The 24,963-nt window shown below is 38.9% G+C and overlaps 1 protein-coding gene across 5 annotated transcripts in view; it reads right to left on the bottom strand.

Annotated features, from left to right (window-relative positions):
- Positions 1–17,799: 17,799 nt before the first annotated feature.
- CYSLTR1 (cysteinyl leukotriene receptor 1) overlaps positions 17,800–24,963 on the bottom strand; it is a 71,005-nt gene continuing 63,841 nt past the window's right edge. For 4 of the 5 annotated variants that reach the window (XM_031660739.1, XM_031660740.1, XM_031660738.1 and 1 more), the window contains one exon: positions 17,800–21,408. In XM_031660739.1, coding sequence (XP_031516599.1) covers positions 20,368–21,381 — 1,014 coding nt within the window. In that variant the 5' untranslated portion in view covers positions 21,382–21,408 and the 3' untranslated portion in view covers positions 17,800–20,367. Of the gene's footprint in view, positions 21,409–21,563; positions 21,662–24,963 lie in introns of all 5 variants that reach the window. The other variant, XM_031660741.1, reaches the window with a different exon arrangement.

Raw genomic sequence — 24,963 nt, 5'->3', positions numbered from 1 at the left:
CACATATAAATGATTAAGAGAACATTTTATAAAGCTGAGGACAATGAGAGGAAGATTTCTTCTCAATAGTTAATATTAAGACAGAGGGAAAATTTTAAATGCAAAAACATTACTTATTCCATCCCATTTTTACACTGTGTGCATGGATCTTTCCCTTTATATATGGTTTTCTAGGGGATCCAGTTTTATCTGGACAGGTAGTATATTTTACTTCTCCACTGGAGTTGCTTCTTCCTTCCATATTGCAGGCAAAGATCTGTTTAAATAAAAGAGGATGATGTGGCTGACCATGCAAATGAATGTCTGATTTGAAAATGTTCAGTTTGCAAATATAAAGTAAGTTGAGTGAGCATTTCTAAGAACTAAATACAAAATAAGGTTTAATTTCAAATAAAATACACTCATTTGTCTGGTGAAAAGTATAATTTTATATTAAAATATGACACAAATTTATAAAGTATAGCCACATACCCTTGTATGTAGTACTTCTCTGAAGACTTCTTATAGTGCATGAAAAGTCTTCTCCATTGTATTTCGGCTTAAAATCTAAACCCTAGAAAGACAATGAACTTTGGAACTGGACAAGCATGCATTACAACTTCAATTTATTTTCCATCTGGGTGATTCTGAGCAGGTCCCTTAGTGTCTCTGAACTTCAGTTTCTCTGTATAAAAAATGGAGATAATTTCTACTTTGACAGGCTCATTCCTTTGGGGGGATTTAATGAGGTAATGAATGTGAAAGCACTTAGTACGTTACTTGCAGCATAGAACACTTCTCAAAATTTATCTACTTTATGTAAACTGTGGTAAAATATACATAATATAATTTACAGCTGCTTTACAAATTTACCAGCCTATTCAGTACAGACTTGAAAGTTCAGGATGGAATGAAATAGTTGCCTGCCCTTATCAGGAATCCAGTGATAGGAACAAAGGGTAGAAATATGTTGAGGTGCTGAAGATTTATGTGACTATGCAAGGTTGTCTGGTATAGGCCCAAAGTTAAAAACTAACACAATTCTCTGAGTCTCTATGCTATTGTTATGGCTGCTGCTGCTTCTAGCTAATTTGCAGGGACTTGAGTAGTTTTAGATCTTTCTGTGCAGCATTGCCTAACCCCAGCTCTGCGCTGGCCCCATCTAGAACACAGGAAGTCAGGAGTCATGCAATTCCTGACCCAACCTAGGCTCTGTATTGGCTCCCTGCAGAACACAGGGGACTCAGGAATCATGCAATTCCTGAATGAATTGACTGAGTAGAAAGCAAATTGATTAAATTAAAACTCTTCTCAAGTGTGGAATCCATGTAACAAATACCTAAAACTAAGGTTGAAGATTAAAGCATATGAAAGAAAAATGTACAGATCCTGCTTCCTCCATTTCTAGTACATAAGTAGGGGTGTCATTTGGGTTTGTGTTGGGGCACACCAGTCTAATGACAAATAACGGATTCTTGCTTCTTTTAGCTTAGGAGGCGGAGGTGTTGGAGGCATAGTTCCTGATGTATGGAAGACTGCTGTTTAACTGAAATCACTGAAAAATAGATTAAGATGGAAAATTAGTCTCAGATTCTTATTGAAGTATAGATTTAAATATTGTAAACATTTAAATATACTTCAAGCCAAAGTTATTTTTGGCAGCTAATCTGAATGAGTATTTTGTAGAAACACTCAGTCCAAGGATCTTGTGCTGTTTTATGATACTCATATAGCAACTTTTGAAGTCTTCACCTTTGCCTTTAATAATAGACACAAAATATTAGAATATCATAAAATGCTACAGTTAACAACAAAAATTCATCATAGCATTAATAATCATCCACAATCAAGTGCTTTTTAAAAATAAAACTGTATACTTCATCCCATTCCAAAAGGAAACTGTTTATTTTGGAACGATTATCATTGGAACCCTAAAAATATTTTTAAAAAGTTATGAGGGGCAGTTTTTACATGGAATACATATATATATGCTAAATACATATATGCATATGTATATACATTTAAAGTTATATAAGTTACTCTAAAATTAATCTGCTTATATTTTGTTTATGAAGCAATCCAGATTTTAAAGCTAAAATGCACTTTTTACACTCTGCAAGACATTCTTAGATTCTTTGTGTTGTTATGTTTTCCAAATTGTATACAATGAAAAAAATTGGAACTTAAGCAAATTGAGAGGTATATTTATTGGTAACTACAATTATAAATAAATAAGTTGTAGAAATTGATACTCCAACTTTGTTAATTATTGAAATTCTTACAAACATTTCTCAATTTTCCTTGATGCTTGGTATACATAGAAGTGAAAGATTATTATGAAGAATACAAAGTGCTAGGGAAATAAGTTGAACGAGGCATGCATCATTCTATACAATTTAGGACACTGTAGGAAGAGTATTTTTAAATTATAAAAACATGTTCAGGTGCTTTTGATAGTAAAATCCTTACTTTCCACTGTAAATTCAGGCTGCTCTTGGATCTGTTAATCAGTCTGGGTGCAAGTGGAGGGTCCGGTTTGCAACTTGGGGTTATGAAACTAACCACTTCAAACACAGTTGTGTGTTCTGAGCCTCTTATGGTTGTTACTCTAAAAATGTAATAACAATTGTAAACTTTCAAATATTTATCCTGACATACATGATAAATTGCAAACTTGGGTTTCAGACATATTTCCTATGAGCTAAGTATAAGAAATTTACTAATAAAAATTTTCTAATAAAGCAAAGTTGAGTCCTTGCAAATAATGATTCTCAAAGCACTCTCTTACCTGTTCCAAATGAAAAAAAGTGAACTAATGCTAGATTTGGAGGAGCCTATTTGGAAGCTTGAAGGCAGGGTCACTCTGTTGGCAAATAGTAAGGCAGACTGAAGGAATTATAAGTAGTGACCGATACAGATTAGAGAGTCTGACTGGATATGGGGTGGTGTAGTCTGTTTAGAATGAAGTTCTTACCTTAAAAACTAGGCCATGGATGATTGTAGATCAACTAGGGTAAAGGTAACTCCATCACCACTGTGAAGATAATCTTTGTTTACAGTGGATCTCACACATATTTAAAAGCTAAGTAAGCAGTGTTAATCATATATATTCAACTGACAGAAAAAGAGAAGCACAATTGAAATTTGGATAACTTTAATCCATTTTATGTGCATGCAAAATAGTGATTTAATAATTCATTACACTTTATTTGCATGCAAAATTAATACAGCTTTAAGAAATGAAATTTTACTATTTTACCATTGCATATTCTTCACACTGCAATAGTGCAGACTTCTCTTTAACTAGTTTATTTTAAATAGTATAGATATGAAAATCCTCAACGAAACCATGAATCATGAAATTTATTCATTCAGTCATCAAGAAAAATTTTCCTGGGGTGGGCACCTATCTGCTACAATGAATAGAGTGACTGCTCCCAAACTGATGCCTTCCTGAGCAAACAGTCACAAGTACCTAGGTGTGTTCTACCACCTTAAGAAACTCCGTCAGGCTACAGACTCTAAAATGTCCTCCAAAAAAAGGTAAAAAAATTGATGCTTCTAAGCACAGGCCACTCAGGGTGACCAGAGGTATCAGAAATAATATTTTCAATTAAAAATAATAATTTTTGTAAAGTGCATACTAGACAAATACCACCATGCAAATTCATACAAAAGTCATTTTTACAAAGAGCTTTTCATCACGTCACACCTTCCCATCCCCCTATCCAATATAGAAGGTTACATATTGTAAAATTTAGACTTAAAAAATTTAGCTGCTAGTTATAAAAGAAATAAAACTGATCATTCAATGCAAATCAAAACCACAATGAGACACCATCTCATACCAGTCAGAATGGCTATTATTTTATTGTTTTTGTTTCTTAAATTTTATTTTTCCATAAGTTATTGTGGTACAGGTGGTATTTGGTCACATGAGTAAAATTTTTGGTGGTGATTTGTGAGATTTTGGTGCATCCATCACCTAAGCAGTATACACTGTACCATATTTGTAGTCTTTTATCCCTTGGCCCTTCTCACTCTTCCCCCCAAGTCCCAAAGTCCATTGTATCATTCTTATGCCTTTGCATCCTCATAGCTTAATTCTCAGATATCAGTGAAAATGTACAATGTTTGGTTTTCCATTCCTGAGTAACTTCACTTAGAATAATAGTCTCCAATCTCATCTAGGTCACAGCAAATGCTGCTAATTCATTCCTTTTAATAGCTGAGTAGCATTCTATCATATATATATCTACCACAGTTCTTTTTTCCATTTTATTTATTTTATTTATTTATTTATTTATTTTATTTTTTATTACTATTATTATTATACTTTAAGTTCTATGGTACATGTGCATAACGTGCAGGTTTGTTACATATGTATACTTGTGCCATGTTGCTGTGCTGCACCCATCAACTTGTCAGCACCCATCAACTCGTCATTTACATCAGGTATAACTCCCAATGCAATCCCTTCCACCTCCCCCCTCCCCATGATAGGCCCCAGTGTATGATGTTCCCCTTCCCAAGTCCAAGTGATCTCATTGTTTGGTTCCCACCTATGAGTGAGAACATGCGGTGTTTGGTTTTCTGTTCTTGTGATAGTTTGCTGAGAATGATGGTTTCCAGCTGCATCCATGTCCCTACGAAGGACACAAACTCATCCTCTTTTATGGCTGCATAGTATTCCATGGTGTATATGTGCCACATTTCTTAATCCAGTCTGTCACTGATGGACATTTGGGTTGATTCCAAGTCTTTGCTGTTGTGAATAGTGCCACAATAAACATACATGTGCATGTGTCTTTATAGCAGCATGATTTATAATCCTTTGGGTATATCCCCAGTAAAAGGATGGCTGGGTCATATGGTACTTCTAGTTCCAGATCCTTGAGGAATCGCCATACTGTTTTCCATGATGGTTGAACTAGTTTATAATCCCACCAACAGTGTAAAAGTGTTCCTATTTCTCCACATCCTCCAGCACCTGTCTGTTTCCTGACCTTTAATGATTGCCATTCTAACTGGTGAGATGGTATCTCATTGTGGTTTTGATTTGCATTTGATGGCCAGATGATGAGCATTTTTTTCATGTGTCTGTTGGCTGTATGAATGTCTTCTTTGAGAACTGTCTGTTCATATCCTTTGCCCACTTTTGATGGGTTGTTTGTCTTTTTTCTTTGTAAATTTGTTTGAGTTCTTTGTGGTTCTTGGATATAGCCCTTTGTCAAATGAGTAGATTGCAAAATGTTCTCCCATTCTGTAGGTTGCCTTGTTCACTCTGATGGTAGTTTTCTTTTGCTGTGCAGAAGCTCTTTAGTTTAATTAGATCCCATTTGTCAATTCTGGCTTTGTTGCCTTTGCTTTTGGTGTTTTTTTTTTAATTTATTATTATTATTTTATTATTATTATACTTTAAGTTCTAGGGTACATGTGCATAACGTGCAGGTTTGTTACATATGGTTTCCTGTTAGCGTTGCTGTAAGTTGCACCTATCAACTTGTCAGCACCCATCAACTCACATTTACATCAGGTATAACTCCCAATGCAATCCCTCCCTCCCTCCCATGATAGGCCCCGTGTGTGATGTTCCCTTCCTGAGTCCAAGTGATTCATTGTTCAGTTCCCACCTATGAGTGAGAAATACGCGGTGTTTGGTTTTCTGTTCTTGTGATAGTTTGCTAAGAATGATGGTTTCCAGCTGCATCCATGTCCCTACAAAGGACACAAACTCATCCTTTTTATGGCTGCATAGTATTCCATGGTGGTGTATATGTGCCACATTTTCTTAATCCACCCACCGATGGACATTTGGGCTGATTCCAAGTCTCTTGCTATTAGAATAGTGCTGCAATACATACATGCATGTGTCTTTATAGCAGCATAACTTATAACTTTTGGGTATATCCCCAGTAATGGGATGGCTAATATATGGTACATCTAGTTCTAGATCCTTGAGGAATCGCCATACTGCTTTCCCATAATGGTTGAACTAGTTTACAATCCCACCAACAGTGTAAAAGTGTTCCTATTTCTCCACATCCTCTCCAGCACCTGTTGTTTTCCTTGACTTTTTAATGATCGGCCATTCTAACTGGTGTGAGATGGTATCTCATTGTGGTTTGATTTTGCATTTCTCTGATGGCCAGTGATGATGAGCATTTTTTCATATGTCTGTTGGCTGTATGAATGTCTCTTTTGAGAAATGTCTGTTCATATCCTTTGGCCCACTTTTTGATGAGGTTGTTTGTTTTTTCTGTAAATTTGTTTGAGTTCTTTGTAGGCTCTGGATATTAGCCCTTGTAAGATGAGTAGATTGCAAAAATTTTCTCCCATTCTGTAGGCTGCCTGTTCACTCTGATGGTAGTTTCTTTTGCTGTGCAGAAGCTCTTTAGTTTAATTAGATCCCATTTGTCAATTTTAGCTTTGCTGCCATGGTGTTTTAGACATGAAGTCTTTTACCAGTTTTAGTGTCCCTGAATGGTACTACCTAGGTTTTCTCTAGGATTTCGGTATTATTCACATTTAAGTCTCTTTAACCCATCTTGAATTAATTTTCGATAAGGAGTAAGGAAAGGATCCAGTTTCAGCTTTCTACTTATAAAGGCCAATTTTCCTAGCACTATTTATTAAATAGGGAATCCTTTTTCCCATTTCTTTGTTTTTTTCAGGTTTGGTCAAAGATCAGATGGCTGTAGATGTGTGGTATTATTTCTGAGGACTCTATTCTATTCCATTGGTCTATATCTCTGTTTTGTACCAGTGCCATGCTGTTTTAAGTTAATTTTCGTAGCCCCTTGTAGTATAGCTTCGTCAGGTAGCTGATGCTCTCCAGCTTTGTTCTTTTTGACTTAGGATTTGGTTCTATATGGCTCTTTTGGTTCCATATGAACTTTAAAGCAGTTTTTCCAATTCTGTGAAGAAACCTATTGGTAGCTTATGGGATGGCATTGAATCTATGTAAATTTACCTCTGTGCGGTATGGCCATTTTCATCATATTGATTCTTTCTCCTATCCATGAGCATGGTATGTCTCTTCCATTTGTTTCAGGCCCTCTTTATTTCCACTGAGCAGTGGTTTGTAGTTCTCCTTGAAGAGGTCCTCACATCCCTTTTGCAAGTTGGACCTCCTAGGTATTTGATTCTCTTTGAAGCAATTGTCAACAAAGCTCATTCATGATTTGGCTCTGTGTTTGTCTGTTATTGGGTGTATAAGAATGCTTGTGATTTTGCACACACCTTTTGTATCCTGAGACTTTGCTGAAGTTGCTTATCAGCTTAAGGAGTATTTCAGCCATATACTGGGGTTTCTAAATATATACAATCATGTCATCTGCAAACAGGGACAATGACTTTTTCCTAACTGAATACCCCTGATTTTCTCTTGCCTAATTGCTCCCAGCGAACTTCCAACACTATGTTGAATAGAGTGGTGAGAGAGGGCATCCCACCCTGCCAGTTTTCAAAGGAATTTTTCCAGTTTTGCCCATTCAGTATGATATTGGCTGTGGGTTTGTCATAAATAGCTCTATTTTGAGGTACATTCCATCAATACCTAATTCATTGAGCGTTTTGCAGGGAAGGGCTGTTGGAATTTTGTCAAAAAGCCTTTTCTGCATCTATTGAGATAATCATGTGGTTCTTGTCTTGGTTCTGTTTATAGTTGGATTATGTTTATTGATTTGTGAATGTTGAACCAGTCTTGTATCCCAGGGATAGCCCACTTGGATCATGGTGGATAAGCTTTTTGATGTGTTGTTGAACTGGGTTTGCCAGTATTTTATTGAGGATTTCGCAATGATGTTCAAGTGAGGGGAGGATACTGGTCTAAAAATTTCTTTTTGTTGTGTCTCTGCCAGGCTTGCATCAGGATGATGTTGGCTCTATCAAATGAGTTAGGGAGGACTTCTTTTTCTATTGATTGGAATAGTTTCTGTAGCGAATGGAACAACCTCCCTATATACCTCTGGTAGAATTCAGCTGTGAATCCATCTGGTCCTGGACTTTTTGGTTGGTAGGCTATTAATTATTGCCTCTACTTCAGAGCTCACTATTGGTCTATTCAGGGATTCAACTTCTTCCTGGTTTTGTCTGGAAGAGTGTAAGTGTCCAGGAAATTATCCATTTCTTCTAGGTTTTCCAGTTTATTCGCCAGAGAGGTGTTTACACAGTATTCCCTCTGATGGTAGTTTGTATTTCTGTGTGGCTCTGTGGTGATATCCCTTTATCATTTTAATTAAGGCCGACGATTCTTCTCTTTCTTTCTTTATTAGTCTTGCTAGTGGTCTGTCAATTTTGTTGATCTTTTTCAAAAACCAACTCCTGGATTCATTGATATTTGGAAGATTTTTTTGTGTCTCTATCTCCTCTTCAGTTCTGCTCATCTAGTTATCTCTCTGTCTCTGCTAGCTTTGGAATGTGTTTCTACTTTGTTTAGTTCTTTTTAATTGCTATGTTAGAGTGTCAATTTTAGATCTTTCCTGCTTTCTCTTGTGGGGCATTTAGTGCTATAAATTTCCCTCTACACACTGCTTTTAAATGTGTCCTTGTAGAGATTCTGTATGTTGTATCTTTGTTCTCATTGGTTTCAAAGAATATCTTTTATTTCTTGCCTTCATTTCCTTGATGTACCTGTGTAGTCATTCAGGAGCAGCTGTTCAGTTTCCATGTAGTTGAGCGGTTTTGATTGAGTTTCTTAGTCCTGAGTTCTAGTTTGATTGCACTGTGGTGTGAGAGACAGTTTGTTATAATTTCTGTTCTTTTGTACATTTGTTGAGGAGTGCTTTACTCCAATTATATGGTCAATTTTGGAGGCACGATGTGGTGCTGAGAAGAATTTATGTCTGTTGGATTTTGGTGAGAGTTCTATATTTGTCTATTAGGTCTGCTTGCTGCAGAGATGAGTTCAATTCCTGGATATCCTTGTTAACTTTCTGTCTTGTTGGATCTGTCTAATGTTGGACAGTGGAGGTTGAAGTCTCCCATTATTATTGTATGGGAGTCTAAGTCTCTTTGTAAGTCTCTAAGGACTTGCTTTTATGAATCTGGGTGCTCCTGTATTGGGTGCATATATATTTAGGAGAGTTAGCTCTTCCTGTTGAATTGATCCCTTTACCATTATGTGTAATGGCCTTCTTTGTCTCTTTTGATCTTTGATCGCTTAAAGTCTGTTTTGTCAGAGACTAGGATTGCAACCCTGCTTTTTGTTCTCCAATGTTTGCAATCTTCCATCCCTTTATTTTGAGCCTATGTATGTCTCTCATGCAGAGATGGGTCTCCTGAATACAGCAGGACCACGGGCCCTTGACTTTATCCAGTTGCCAGTCTGTGCTCCTTTTCATTGGAGCATTTATCCATTTACATTTAAGGTTAAGATTGTTATGTGTGAACTTGATCCTGCCATTGCGATATTAACTGTTATTTTGCTCGCTAGTTGATGCAGTTTCTTCCTAGCCTTGATGGCTTTACATTTTGGCATGTTTTGCAATGGCTGGAAACGCTGTTCTTTCCATGTTGAGTGCTTCCTTCAGGGTTCTTGTGGCAGGCCTAGTGGTTACAAAATCTCTAAGCATTTGCTTATCTGTAAAGGATTTTATTTCTCCTTCACTCTATGAAACTTAGTTTGCTGATATGAAATTCTGGGTTTAAAATTTTCTTTAAGAATGTTGAATCTTTGGCCCCCACTCTCTTCTGGCTTGAGAGTTTCTGCCGAGAGATTTCTATTAATCTGATGGGCTTCCCTTTGTGGGTAACCCGACCTTTCTCTATTCTTAAGATTTTTCCTCCATTTCAACTTTGGTGAATCTGGCAATTATGTGGTCTTGAGTTGCTCTTTTCCTCGAGGAGCATTCAGGCGCTCTCTGTATTTCCTGGATTTGAATGCTATCTGCCCTACTGTTGTAGTTCTCCTGATGATATCCTGAAGAGGTTTTCCAACTTGGTTCCATTTTCCCTCACCTTCTTGTGGCACCCCATCGAGACGAGGATTTGGCCTTTTTACATAATCCCATACTTTGCAGGCTTTGTTCTATTTCTTTTTCTTTTTTTTCTTTTTGGTTTCTCTTTTCCGCTTCATTTCCTCGCTCTATTTGATCCCTCAATCGCTGATACTCTTTTCTTCCAGTTGATCGAGTCAGTTACTGAAGCTTTTGCATTTGTCATGATTTCGTGGTCAGGTTTTCATCTTTTCTATTTCGCTTATGACCTTTCTGCATTAATTACTTCCTAGCCGCCAATTCTTCCTTAATTTTTTTTTTCTGATTTTGAAGCTTTTATGCCAGTATGAATTTCCTTAGCTCGAGAAATTTGATGGACTGAAGCCTTCTCTCATCTCACAAGTCATTCTCCGCCCAGCTTTCATCCTGTTGTGCCATGCATGAGCTGCGCCTCCTTTGCCGGGGAGATGTGCTCTTATTTTGAATTTCCAGCTTTTCTGCTCCGTTTTTCCCCATCTTTGTGGTTTGACGCCTCTGGCCTTTATCATGGGTGATGTACTGGATGGGGTTTTTAGGTAGGTGTCCTTCCTGCTTGATAGTGTTTTCCTTCTAACAGTCAGGACCCTGAGCTGTAGGTCTGTTGGAGATTGCTTTGAGGTCCACTCCAGACCCTGCTTGCTCAGACAGCAGCAGAGGCTGCAGGAAGATAGAATATTTTACCACAGTGTACCGTCTGATTCTTGCTTTGGCTTCCTCCTCAGGGGTGTACTCCACCCCTGTGACGCAGGGGTGTCAGACTGCCCCTGCGGGGATGTCTCCCAGTTAGGGCTACTCAGGGTCAGGAGACCCACTTGAGCAGTCTCTCCGCTTCCTCAGATCTCAGCCTCCCGTGGCTGGGAGACCTCACCGTTCTTTCAAAGCTGTCAGACAGAGTCATTTTAAGGCCTGCAGGAGGCCTCGCCGCTTTGTTGTTGTTGTTGTTGCTTGTTGTGTAGCTGTGCCCTGTCCCCCAGAGGTGGAGTCTTACAGAGACAGGCAGTTTTGAGCTGCTGTGAGCTCCACCCAGTTGAGCTTCCCAGCAGCTTTGTTTACCTACTTAAGCCTCAGCAATGGCGGGAGCCCCCAGCTCCTCGGCTAAGCTGCTCTTGCCGGTAGATCACAGACTGCTGTGTTAGCAATGAGGGAGCCCCAGCGCGGGACCCTCCCGCCAGGTGTGGGATATGATCTGCTGGTGTGCCTGTTTGCCAAAGCCAATATTGGGGTGGAGTTACCGATTTTCTCCAGGTGTTGTGTGTCTCAGTTCCCTGGTTAGAAAGGGATTCCTTCCCCTTGCGCCTCCCAGGTGAGGGTGGATGCCCCTGCTTCAGCCTTGGCTGGATCGCTGCAGCAGCTGACTGTAGCACCGATCGTCCGCACCCCTCTTCTGCGAGATGATCCCAGCACTTCAGCGCTGAAATGCAGAAATCACCGGTCTTCTGTGTCGCTGGCGCTGGAGCGGAGGACGGAGCTGTTCCTATTCGCCCACATCTATTTTATGCCAGCAGGATGCTGCTATAATTACCTCTAGCTTTGAAGCAATTTGGAGTCAGGCGAACGGCAGTAGTTATTTTTTCTTTTTTCCTTAGGATGCTTTTGGCTATTTGAGTTCTTTTTGGCTCCATATGAATTTCTGGATTTGTTTTTCCTAATTCTAAGGATAAATGACATTGATTTTTATAGATTACTGCATTGAATCTGTAGATTTCTTTAGGCAGTATGTTCATTTTACAATAGTAATTCTTCTGATCCAATTAATAAGAATATTTTTTCCATTTGTTTTTTCACCTATAATTTCTTTTATCAGTGTTTTGTAGTTTTATTGTATTTCTTCAACTCCCTGATTAAATATATTCCAAGTATTTTCTGTAGCTTTAGCAAGGGAGTGCCTTTGAGTTTTTCATTACGGCTTATCATTGTTAGTGTATAGAAATGCTACTGATTTTTGCACATTGATTTTGCATCCTGAAACTTCACTGAAGTGATATACAAATCTAAGATTTTTTATTTTTATTTTGGCAGAGTTGTTATTAGTTTTATTATAAATAATTCATCAATAAGTGCGAGGATGAGACCATCTGTCGAGGTCTCCTGATTCTGTTCATGTCATTACTATTGATATACGCTTCGGAACCAAACTTTACCCTGGAATAAAACACTGATGGCAATATTCCTTTGGAGGCGCCGTTGGGATTCAGTTTGCAGTAATTTTATTGATAATTTCACACACCTGCCACAGAGATATTGGCAATGCAGCCTTATTTTTCTGCATGTTCTGTTCGGTTTTGGCAATTATAAAGTGATACCAGGCTTTTATGGAGAATTCCTTTTTTTCCTTGTGATTTTCTGAATATTTTTGAGGATTGTTATATTTTTCTTTTCATACTTTGCCAGGAGTGGCAGCACAATGGCACGATTGTTACATGCAGGTTGCATGCTGGTGTGCCAAATCTCACCTCAACCGGCCATTACACCGAGGTATAACCCCAATGCAACCTCCCCCTTCGCGATAGGCCCCGCGTGATGTCTCCTCTCTGAGTTCATGATTCTCATTGAGTCTGTTCCTAATTTGAGGGAATAGCAGTGTTTGGTTTTCTGTTCTGGCGATAGTTTGCTGAGAATGATGGTTTAGCTGCATCCATGTCCCTACAAAGGACACAAACTCATCCTTTTTTATGGCTGCATAGTATTCCATGGTGTATATGTGCCACATTTTCTTAATCCAGTCTGTCACTGATGGCATTGGTTGATTCCTAAGTCTTTGCTATTGTGAATAGTGCCACAATAAACATACGGTGCATTTGTCTTTATAGCAGCATGCTTTATAATCCTTTTGCGGTATATAATCTGTAATGGGATGTATAGTCACACGGTAATTTCTAGTTCTAGATCCTTTTTTGAGGAATCGCACGTTTTCCGTATAATGGTTGTTCTTAGCTGGCAACTCACCAACAGTGTGCGGCCCTTACCACATCCTCCAGCAATTCCGTTTCCTGACTTTTTAAATGATCGCCATTTAAATCTGTGTGAGATGGCATCTCATTGTGGTTTTGATTTGTACTTCTGGATGGCCAGTGATGATGAGCATCTTTTCATGTGTCTGTTGGCTGTATGAATGTCCTCTTTTGAGAAATGTCTGTTCATATCTCAACCAATTTTTGATGGGGTTGTTTTGTTTTTTCTTGTAAATTTGTTTGAGTTATTTGTAGGTTCTGATATTAGCCCTTTGTCAGATGAGAGTATGGCAAAATTTTCTCCCATTCTGTAGGTTGCCTGTTCACTCTGATGGTAGTTTCTTTTGCTGTGCAGAAGCTTTTTAGTTTAATTAGGATCCCATTTGCTTCACCTTGGCTTTGTTGCCATTGCTTTTTGGTGTTTTAGACATGAAGTCCTGCCCATGCCTATGTCCTGAATGGTATTGCTAATGCTTTCTAGGGTTTTTCTGGTATTAGGTCTAACATTTAAGTCTCTAATCCATCTTGAATTACACTTTCTCATATAAGGAGTAAGGAAAGGGTCCGTTTCAGCTTACTTGCAGCTAGTCACTTTCCCAGCACTATTTATTAAATAGGGAATTCTTTCCCATTTCTTGTTTTCAGTTTGTCAAAGATCAGATGGCCAGATGTGTGGTATTATTTCTGAGGATTCTGTTCTGTTCCATTGGTCTATATCTCTGTTTTTGGTACCAAAGTACCATGCTGTTTTGGTTACTGTAGACTTGTAGTATAGTTTGAAGTCAGGTAGCTTGATGCCTCTAGCTTTGTTCTTTGACTTAGGATTGTCTTGGAGATGGCTCTTTTTTGGTTCCATATGAACTTTTAAAGCAGTTTTTTCCCAATTCTGTATGAAGTCATTGGTAGCTTGATGGGATGGCATTGAATCTGTAAATTACCTGGGCAGTATGTATTTTCAATGCATACTGGATTCTTCCTATCCATGAGCATGGTATGTTCTCTTTCCATTTGTTTGTGTCCTCTTTATTTCACTGAGCAGTGGTTTGTAGTTCTCCTTGAAGAGGTCCTTTTTCCCATCCCTTGTAAGTTGGATTCCTAAATATTTGATTCTTTGAAGCAATTCAGAATGGAAGTTCATTCATGATTTGTCTCTCTTGTTTGTCTGTTACTGGTGCTTTTACTTCCAATTATGTGGTCACTTGAATAAGTGTGATGGTACATGAGGCCAGCCAGTATATTCTGTTGATTTGGGGTGGAGAGTTCTGTAGATGTCTATTAGGTCTGCTTGCTGCAGAGATGAGTTCAATTCCTGGATATCCTTGCTAACTTTCTGTCTTGTTGATCTGTCTAATGCTGACAGTGGAGGGTTGAAGTTCCCATTATTGGCTGTATGGGAGTCTAAGTCTCTTTGTAAGTCTCTATGACTTGCTTTATGAATCTGGGTGCTCCTGTATTGTGCATATATATTTAGGAGAGTTATCTCTTCCTGTTGAATTTAATTTTACCATTATGTAATATTTCAGCCTTCTTTGGTCTCTTTTGATCTTTGATGGTTAAAAGTCTTTTTTATCAGAGACTACTATTGCAACCCCCTGCTTTCTTTTTTTTTTTTTTTTTTTTGTTCTCCATTTGCTTGGTAGATCTTCCTCCATCCCTTTATTTTGAGCCTATGTATGTCTCTGCATGTGAGATGGGTCTCTCCTGGAATACAGCAGACTGGATGGGTCTTGACTCTTTATCCAGTTTGCCAGTCTGTATCTTTAATTGGAGCATTTTGTCCATTTACATTTAAGGTTAATATTATGTGTGAACTTTGATCCTGCCATTATGATATTAACTGGTTATTTTGCTCTCGTTAGTTGATGCAGTTTCTTCTTTAGCCAATGATGGTCTCTACATTTTGGCATGTTTTTGCAATGGCTGGTACCGTTGTTCCTTTCTTCCATGTTTAATGCTCTTCAGGGTCTCTTGTGGGCAGGCCTGGTGGTGACAAAATCTCTCAACATTTGCTTATCTGTAAAGGATTTTATTTCTCCTTCAATTTATGAAACTTAGTTTGGCTGGATATGAAATTCTGGGTTTAAAATTTTTCTTTTAAGAATGTTGAATATTGGCCCCCACTCTTCTGGCTTGGAGAGTTTCTGCCGAGAGATTCACAGATTCTGATGGGCTTCCTTTGTGGGTAACCCGACCTTTCTCTGGCTGCCCTAAGATTTTTTCCTTCATTTCAACTTTGTGAATCTGGCACCATGTGTCTTGAGTTGTTCTTCTCGAGAGTATCTTTGTATGCTCTCTGTATTTCCTGATTTGAATGTTGGCCTGCCCTACTGTTAGAAGTTCTCCTGATGATATCCCCGAAGAGGTTTCCAACTTGGTTCCATTTTCCCCACTTTCAGGCACCCTGTATCGAGACGACGGTCTTTTACATAATCCCATACTCTTGCAGTATTTTGTTCATTTTTTCCTCCTTTTTCTTTAGGTTTCTCTTTCCTCGCTTCATATTTCGTTCATTTGATCCTCAATCGCTGATACTCTTTCTTCCAGTTGATCGAGTCGGTTACTGAAGCTTGTGTATTTGTCCCGTGTTTCTCGTGTCATGGTTTTCATCTCTGTCCTTCGTTTATGGCCTTCTCTGCAATAATTTTTCTAGTTATCAATTCTTCCACTTTTTTCCCCAAGATTTTTAGTTTCTTTGTGCTGGGTATGGAATTCCTCCTTTAACTCTGAGAAGTTTGATGGACTGAAGCCTTCTTCTCTCATCTCATCAAAGCCATTCTCCATCCAGCTTTGATCCGTTGCTGGCAATGAGCTGCGTTCCTTTGGAGGGAGAGATGCGCTCTTATTTTTTGAATTTCCAACTTTTCTGCCCTGCTTTTTCCCCATCTTTGTGGTTTTATCTCCCTCTGGTCTTTGATGATGGTGACGTATTGCTGGGGTTTTGGTGTGAGTGTCCTTCCTGTTTGTTAGTTTTCCTTCTAACCGTCATGACTGTCAGCTGTAGGTCTGTTGGAGATTGCTTGAGGTCCACTCCAGACCCTGTTTGCCTGGGTGTCAGCAGCAGAGGCTGCAGAAGATAGAATATTGCTGAACAGCGAGTGCACCTGTCTGATTCTTGCTATGGAAACTTCCTCTCAGGGGTGTACTCCACCATGTGAAGTGTGGGGTGTTGGTCTGCCCCGAGTGGGGGATGTCTCCCAGTTAGGCTACTCAGGGGTCAGGGACCCACTTGAGCAGGTGGTCTTTCCGTTCTCAGATCTCAACCTCCGTGTTGAGAGATCCACTGCTCACTTTGAAGCAGTCAGACAGAGTCGTTTGTGTCTGCAGAGGCTTCAGCTGCTTTTTGTTGTTGTTGTTGTTGTTGTTTAGCTGTGCCCTGTCCCCAGAGGTGGAGTCTACAGAGACAGGCAGGTTTCCTTGAGCTGCTGTGAGCTCCACCCAGTTCGAGCTTCCCAGTGGCTTTGTTTGTCTACTTAAGCCTCAGCAATGGCGGGCGCCCCTCCCCCAGCCTCGCTGCTGCCTTGAGGCGAGATCGCAGACTGCTGTGCTAGCAATGAGGGAGGCTCCGTAGGCGTGGGACCCTCCCAGCCTGGTGTGGGATATAGTCTCCTGGTGTGCCCGTTTGCTAAGATCGTTGGTAGAGCACAGTATTCGGGTGGGAGTTACCCGATTTTCCAGGTGTTGTGTGTCTCAGTTCCCCTGGCTAGTAAAAGGGATTCCGTTCCCCCTTGCGCTTCCCAGGTGAGGCGATGCCTCGCGCTGCTTCAGCTCTCGCTGGTCGGGCTGCAACAGCTGACCAGGACCGATTGTGCGGCACTCCCCAGTGAGATGAACCCAGTACCTCAGTTGATAATGCAGAAATCAACTGTCTTCTGTGTTGCTCATGCTGGGAGTTGGAGACTGGAGCTGTTCCTATTCGGCCATCTTGCTCCCCCCCCCCCGCCGAATTTTCTAACTTTGGAGTCACTAAAGTGTTAGTAAGAAGTAGATATTGAAATATATATTTAATTTTCTTAAAAGGACAATTAAAATGCAAAATTATGTCACTAAGGTGAAAGGCTAGGAGGTTTTGACAACCAAGAAAACCAAAGTTTACAGTCTGAGTACACAGAACCATTTATGTTTATTTTGTAGGAGAAAATGCAGAGTATTCTTTCAAGATTTGAAATTTTTTTTGATATACAGAAACCATATTGGCTGAACAAAATAAAAAACTAAGTATATAATGAGAGTTTAGATAGCTGATAATATTTGAAAGGACCGTTTACAACCAAAAGAATGTGTGTGAAGGCCATTAGGAATCACAAATGCGAAGCTCCTTTTAATGTCAATGTTCTAGGATATAATATTCTATTTTTTTTGAGACAGAGGACTGCTCTGTCACCCAGGCTAGAATGCAGTGGTGCGATCTTGGCTCACTGCAACCTCTACTTTCTGGGTTCAAGCAATTCTCCTGCCTCAGCCTCCCTAGTAGCTGGAATTGCAGGTGCATGCCACCACACCTAGCTAATTTTTGTATTTTTAGTGGAGACGGGTTTTCGCCATGTTGACCAGGCTGGTCTCAAACTCCTGACCTTGTGATCCACCTGCCTTTGTCTCCCAAAGTGGTGGGATTACAGGCGTAAGCCACCATGCTGGGCCAGGATATAATATTCTTAAGATGTTCTTCCAACTAAAATAATAGGCTTTAGGTCATGGTTCATGTGTTTATATAATTAAAAAACATAAGCCTGTAGTTTAATTAAACCTAGTTTTTAAAATAAATGAATAAATAATTTAAACATCATTAAAAAATAAACTTTAATTTTCTATATTTCTCTTTCTCTCTGTATTTGTATATCTTTTACTGTGGTAAAAGCACCTAAGGTGAAATATATTCTCTTAACCAACTTTTAAATATATAATATTGTACTGTTAACTATAGGCTCAACGTTGAAAAACACATCTGTAGAACCTATTTCTCTCTCACAGCTGAAGCTTTTTGCCTGAAAATGGTCCAGCAGGATATTATAGCAAATTAAGAACATGGGTTGTGAAATCACACTGCCTGGGTTTTAACCTTGGTTCCAGTGCTTACTAGCTGACTGACTGAGCAAGTTACATAACCTCACCTCAGTTTTTAATTCAGCGAAGCAGGCATAATAATGGTACATACCTTGCAGGGCAGTTGTAAGCATAAAATGAATTGATATGGGCAAAGCACTTAAAATAGAATATAGTATATAGTTAGAGTTTATTAAATGTTAGACACTACCACTTAAATACATAATTTTCAACCTCAAGGAATTTATAATTCCACAAAGTGATAACTCCACTTTGGGAGACAATATTAACACGTGGAAAAATTGGTGAAAACATTAAGTACTATGCAGTATGGTAGAGGCTATAAATACATAAGACATGAAAAAAAAAGCAAATTTATGGTGGGCTTGCAAGTAATTGAAGATTTTATGGTATGTTGCTGTATGGGAGGAAGTGGGACTATGATTGGAAATGACAACATAGACAAAAGCCTGGAAGAAATAAATAACCCACAAGATTCTTTGATGTGGAGTAGGATTTAACTATGGCTATTTTTTTGTTCAAATTCTTTCAAATCTGAGAATTTATGTAGTAAATATGACTCAGTAATTTTAAGTAACAGAAGTACCACTAAATACTTAAAAATTATATCTTGTTACATATTTTTAAAAACTTTAACATTCCTGATCTCATTTGAGTTTCACAAATGCCCTATAAAAATGCAAGATAACTATTATTATTACCATTTTACAAATGAGGAAGCTGAGGATTAGAGTTTATGTCATTTGCTTAGAATTACATAACTAGTAAGCAATAGAGACCAGGTTAGCATCCAGGTCTTCTGGATTCCAATCTAGTGCTCTTCTACCATACTATGCTACTTGCTGAATAGCAGAAGGCCCAGTAAATGAGAAATGAGGATTGAATTTTGTGATAAATATTATGTTTGATCTTTGTCTCCAGCAAGGGAAAAATAGTATAGGGTAAGAGTATAGGGATGGCCAGGTCACAGGTATATTAAAAGTAAGTGGGCACAAGCTATTACTATGCCTTAGAAGTCCTTTCTGTTTATGTTTTGTAATTTTTTCCCCAAGGGACTACAACATTAGAAATGAAATAGAAATAATGTACCCATGGCAGATTCAGGTAGAAAATTTTCCCAAAGCTTTCTTTTTTCTTTATAGTTATCATTTATTTCCTCTGAGGTAATGTACCTCTTGAAAGGCAAAGCTAAAGGACACACTACACTTCAGCAAAAACTTGTCCACGAATATTATATTTCAGCCCTAGATGAGTTGTTGTGACTGTTTAAAGATCAAAGCGTCCACTGTAATATAAAAGTCACTGTAAATATATCCATGATATTCCTGTCAACATACCAATAAAAAGTAATAAAACAATAATAAAACTTATAGTGAACTTTCAGCCATAATGCATATCATAGAGGAAAATCTCTTACATAAAGTTGTTGAATACATATACATAAATGTATGCACTTCTTAAAATAATTTGTAACATGAACATTCACAATTTTCTTCATCAATCCCTTGTAGTTTATTTTGATCCCAGCAATTGGCATATAGAAAAGTAGATTCCTTTTCCTTTCCTCTTCTTCAGATAAATTTTTAATTACTTCTGTTTATATAAGGGACTGCCAGTTGTCTGGCTTCTTAAGGAAGAATTTTATGTCATGGATGGAGAGAATTCTCTACAGGAACCTCACGGAGCAGCTAAAACTCCACTATTCAATTTTGGGAGCCTGAGGCAAAGGCAGAAGAAAACTGGAGACAAACTGGCTTTTGACCAGATTTCTCCTGTTTCCATATTGAACATTGTATGGTGTCTTTAGGACCATTTAGCTGAATACTAGTCTGTTCTAGCATTTTTACATTCTCTTTTGGAAGAAATGGCCCTAATTTGCCCAGCTAATCAGTACTACAAAGAAAGCTGACAGTACATTTTATTTAGCTTCTGAGTCATCTCCAGTTCTCATCCGATGGCATGCATGCAAAGGAATATGTTAGAATGATTGAAAACTCTTTGCCAATTTTATATGTATTTTTATATTTTGTAACTTTTAGCTTACATATATTTTATATTGACTAATTTTATGTATTTTATCCTTTGTAATGCTTTTATTTGAAAAGGAAAACTTTAATATAAGACATATTTTATAGTGCAAACATACAAATATTCTCCAAATTCTGGTAAGTGGTCAAAATTATTTATAATTTAGTTCATAGTTGTGGACTGAATTTTTAGCACTTAAAATATCTATAAATATCTAATCATGTGAATGCAAAAATGAGATAGATTTGTAAACCCAAATAGTTAAGTATTTGTAAAATATTAATGAAAAATTGTATTTTTTTGTAAATGATTTGGGAAAATATTTATTTGGGAAACTATTTTCATTGGATTGGACTGGAAATGGGTTTAAACTATACTTTACATATTTCTTCTCCTTTTTCTGGCAAAGAGACCTTCTTTCTGGGTACATAAGTCACGCTGGACAAAGAATGCTTTCTAAATGTAGACAGCCTTTTCCTAAAGTTACCTCCAGAAAAGAAATATAGGAGAGGGTCAAAGCAACAATTTGATGCAGCCAGAGACAAGGTTATGACCACGGACTTCTGCATTCTAAGGACAGAATCACAGGGTTTAGTTTCATTGTGTAAAAAATGAAGGTGAATGGTACGTTGAATATGATATGGCATGAAACTGACTAAAAAGGCAGTGGTCACGACCACGATCATTCCTACAGCCTTTTTACGACTTGGCAGATTTTTTTTCATTGATTTTTTTAGTAAGGTCAAAATGATCATTGTGTAACAGACAATTATAATAACAAAAGGGATGATAAAGCCAACAAACAATGACACATAATGCAAGACCAAAACATGATTTTTAGTTTGATTGTCTTGTGGGGGCTCAAAACACTTGGTATTATTTTTCTCATCTTTTTGTGGTTTAGCCATTAGAAATGGAGAACTGGTCAAAATCACAAAAATCCAAATACCTACACACACAAACCTGGCTTTTTTCTGAGTAACCAAATTAATGTTCTGGACTGGAAAAACAATTGCAATGCACCGGAAAAAGCTCATGGCTGTCATAAAGAAGATGCTACAATAGAGGTTGACATACAAAGCATAGGTGCTGAGGCGGCATAGGAAATCACCAAAGAACCAAATGCCTTTGTGAACATAGTAGACCACACGGAGAGGCAGTGTGCACACACAAAGTAGATCTGCTACTGCTAAATTAATCATGTATACTTGGAAGGCTGACTTCTCATGATAGGTTTTTATGAGGACATAGAGCACAAAGCCATTGCCAAAGAAGCCTACAACAGAGATCATAGAGTACAAGGTGGAATACACTTGATTGCGGAAGTCATCAATAGTGTCGTGGCATGTGGCAGAAGATACTGTCACATTTGCGGTTTCATCCATGTTTCTCTAGGAATGTCTGCTTTGTGCCTACAATAAATAAAAAAAAATTTGTCAATTTTAACTAGACCATAAATTACAGGAAGTACTAATGTTTCATTTCATAGTGTCACTATGTATACTTTTTGGCCACAGCAGCAAGCAAGAGTAGTGAGGCATTGAAGAGGGATTCAGCTGTATCTTACCCTCTGGAGAAGAGTTTGCATCCTACAGGCATCCAAAAACATTTTTTGTCCTTTCCTTCCCATGTTTTTCTGATGGACTTCCTCTAAATCTTCAAGACCTAGGTAAAACAGCCCTCCTGTATTTTTTTTTTTTTTTTTTTTTGAGACGGAGTCTAGGTCTGTCACCCAGGCTGGAGTGCAGTGGCCGGATCTCAGCTCACTGCAAGCTCCGCCTCCCAGGTTTACGCCATTCTCCTGCCTCAGCCTCCGGAGTAGCTGGGACTACAGGCGCCCGCCACCTCGCCCGGCTAGTTTTTTGAATTTTTAGTAGAGACGGGGTTTCACCGTGTTAGCCAGGATGGTCTCGATCTCCTGACCTCGTGATCCGCCCGTCTCGGCCTCCCAAAGTGCTGGGATTACAGGCTTGAGCCACCGCGCCCGGCCAGCCCTCCTGTATTTTAAATCATATTACTCTAGTTTAATTTGGTAGGTTATCCTTTCAAATGAACTTGTTTTTCTATTAGAGAAAAGCTTTAAGATAGCAGTTTCACATGTATGAATGTATCTATATCTATATCTATCTATTTATTGGAAAATCTCTGAAATATTTTAGAGAATAAAATCTGGATGAAAATGCTTGGTTCCCTCAGGAAGAGGACTTCCTTGGTAATATCTGTTGAGTGCCGCCCACACCTGTGGAAAATAATCTAATTTGCTGTTAATGAAACTCCCTCCCCTGGGGGAGAGTATTAATCTAGAACATGGTTGACTCCACCTATAACTGCAGAACTCCATGGCAAAAGAAACCTTAGAAGCCATATAGTTGTTTTAATGATGAGAAAAATGTTCCAGAGTGATAAAATACATTTCTAAAATCTGCACCAGTATTTAAATCTCTGAAGAAAGATGTAGTATAAGTAGTTGGAATATACTTGTCGGGTGAGAAAAATGTAGCCATTCATTCTTGTTCTCTTTCTAAACTTTATAGACTTTACTGTTTAGCAATATATAGTTATTTCTCTTATAGGAAGAATTTCTCTTGTAGTTGATACTTGCTCTAGTCTATTTCAGCTATGTCACTGAGGGCAGTCAATAAGTTCTGATCAGAGAAGGCTTGAGGTGAGATATTGTAGTGTAGAAGTAGTGATGTCTCTCATGTTTCTCTAGATTATCCTCTTTTATTCTTTACAAAGGTTGAAGGGACTCAATATGTAACATGTCAGATAATCTTTGATTGAAGTCTGATGTTGTCCTTTTACACAACTCCTGCTCCCTTGTAAGAGAGGTGTTGGGGTTTGTAAGGTGGGAAGCCTGCTTGAGTATGCAAAAACTGCCAGCCATGAAGGGGACTGATCTTTACTAGGGATACAGAAACAGATAGCTATGGTAGTTGTTGCAGGTAGGACATAACTTCCCAGGTTTACTACTGCTAACAATTATATTTGCTGTTGAGGATGCAGTGTCCATCCGTCTAGCCATCCCAGCAAGTTGTTCCATTTTTCCCCTTTCATTAAAAAATGCCATTTGTATTATTGTTACCAAGAACCTTTGGTATAAGATAAACATTGGATGGATTATCTGAGCCAAGATGGCCAATTATATGCAGTCAGAAAGAGCTTCTTCCACCAAAAGACCAGACTGTGAAGAAGATTGGCACACTCCAAATTGATCCTTGTAAAAAAGGCATTGAAAGTGGACAGATGGAGGATGGAGACCCTGGGCTGAAAGGGGAGGAAGCTGAGAACACTGCACAGGGGTACCAAGTACTAGGACTCATTCCTGGCCCAGAGCAGCTCCTGGGGAAGAGATGAGTGAAACAGGCATGGAGTGCCGCAAGGACATGCGGGCCATGGACATTTGGAATCTTAACTGCAGGAGACCCCATGTTCTCCATGGACATTTGAGCTAGCAGGGAGAACTGCTCAGAGAGTTGGCAGAGACAGAAATCCAGCCTTCACAGAGCCCAGAGTATTTGGCACCAGAATGACTATAGTGGAGCATGGCCATGGTTACACATACCCCAAGGATCGCCATACTCCTATAAGTAGCTTCATCCTTTGTTGACTGCCAGACCTGGACAGAGCAGGGCTATCTTGCTCAGAGGATAGCGGTAGTCTGATCTGAGGATACCCTTGTCTGCTGGACTCTCCCAGGGTCCCTGCCTGGCCACACCTGCTTGCAGCACAGCCTCAGCTGCCCAGCCAAATAACTTGCTAGCAGCCACCACCTTAGCTCTTTCACCAGATGACCCTGCATAACAGTCAGAGAGCTTTTGTAGATAGACTGCCACTAGCATGCAATTGCCTGCATCCTCTCCCCACCACTTCACCAGTACATGTGCAAAGACCCCACTGCCACCCTCCACCACCCTGAAGTGGTTTTGCTGGCAGTCCCTATTGACGTGTTGTTGTCAGTAGACTGGGAACACCTTGGTTCCTCCAGCACAGCAGGTCCTTAATCTTGAAGGACCAGCGAAAAACTGTGGACCTGGTGCCAGTCCACCAAGGTTAAAACACACAGCTCAGGAGGACGGGGCTGAAACTTGGACCCCTGAAATTATCCAGAAACAAAGTCAATTGACTAAACTTAAGTTATACCACAGTCAAACCCTCAAGGGCATCAAAGAATATAAAAGCAAAAAGCCGTATGCAAAGAAGAGCAACTTCAAACCTTAAAGGGACATCAGCCCACACAAATAAGAAAGAACCAGTGGGAGAGCTCTGACAATTCTAAAATCCAGAGTATCTTCTTATCTCCAAATGACCACACTGGCTCCTGAGGAATGACTCTTAACCAGATTGAAATAGTTGAAATGACAGACATAGAATTTAAAAATCTGTGTGGCAACAAAACTCATTGAAATTCAGGAGCAAGCTGCAACAGAATTCAAGCTAATGAATCCAATAAAATTATACAAGAGCTAAAAGATAAAATAGCCATTTTAAGAAAGAAACAAACTGATCTTCTAGAGCTGAAAAACTCTCTTTAGGAATGTCATAATGCAAATGGAAATATTAACAGCAGAACAGACCAAGGTGAGGAAAGAATCTCAGAGCTCAAAGATCAGTTCTCAGAAATAACTCAGTCAGACAAAAATAAAGAAAAAAATAAAGAAAGAACAAAACCTCTGAGAAATATGGGATTATGTAAATAGACTGAACCCATGACTCATTGGCATCCCAGAAAGACAGGGAGAGAGAGCAAGCAACATGGAAAACATCAGGAACACAAGTCCATTCACAATAGCCACAAAAAGAGTAAAATTCGTGGGAATACAGCTAGCAAGGGAGGTGGAAGATCTCTACAATGAGAATTACAAAACACTGCTCAAAGAAACCAGATATGACATAAACAAATAGAAATACATTTTGTGCTCCTGGAGGGGAAGAATCAATATTGTTAAAATGGCCATACTGCCCAT

This window comes from Papio anubis, chromosome X, assembly GCF_008728515.1.
Source record: "Papio anubis isolate 15944 chromosome X, Panubis1.0, whole genome shotgun sequence".
Classification (NCBI taxonomy): Eukaryota; Metazoa; Chordata; class Mammalia; order Primates; family Cercopithecidae; genus Papio; species Papio anubis.
The sequence above is the reverse complement of the archived record's forward strand: the minus strand, read 5'-3'. Positions and strand labels throughout refer to the sequence as shown.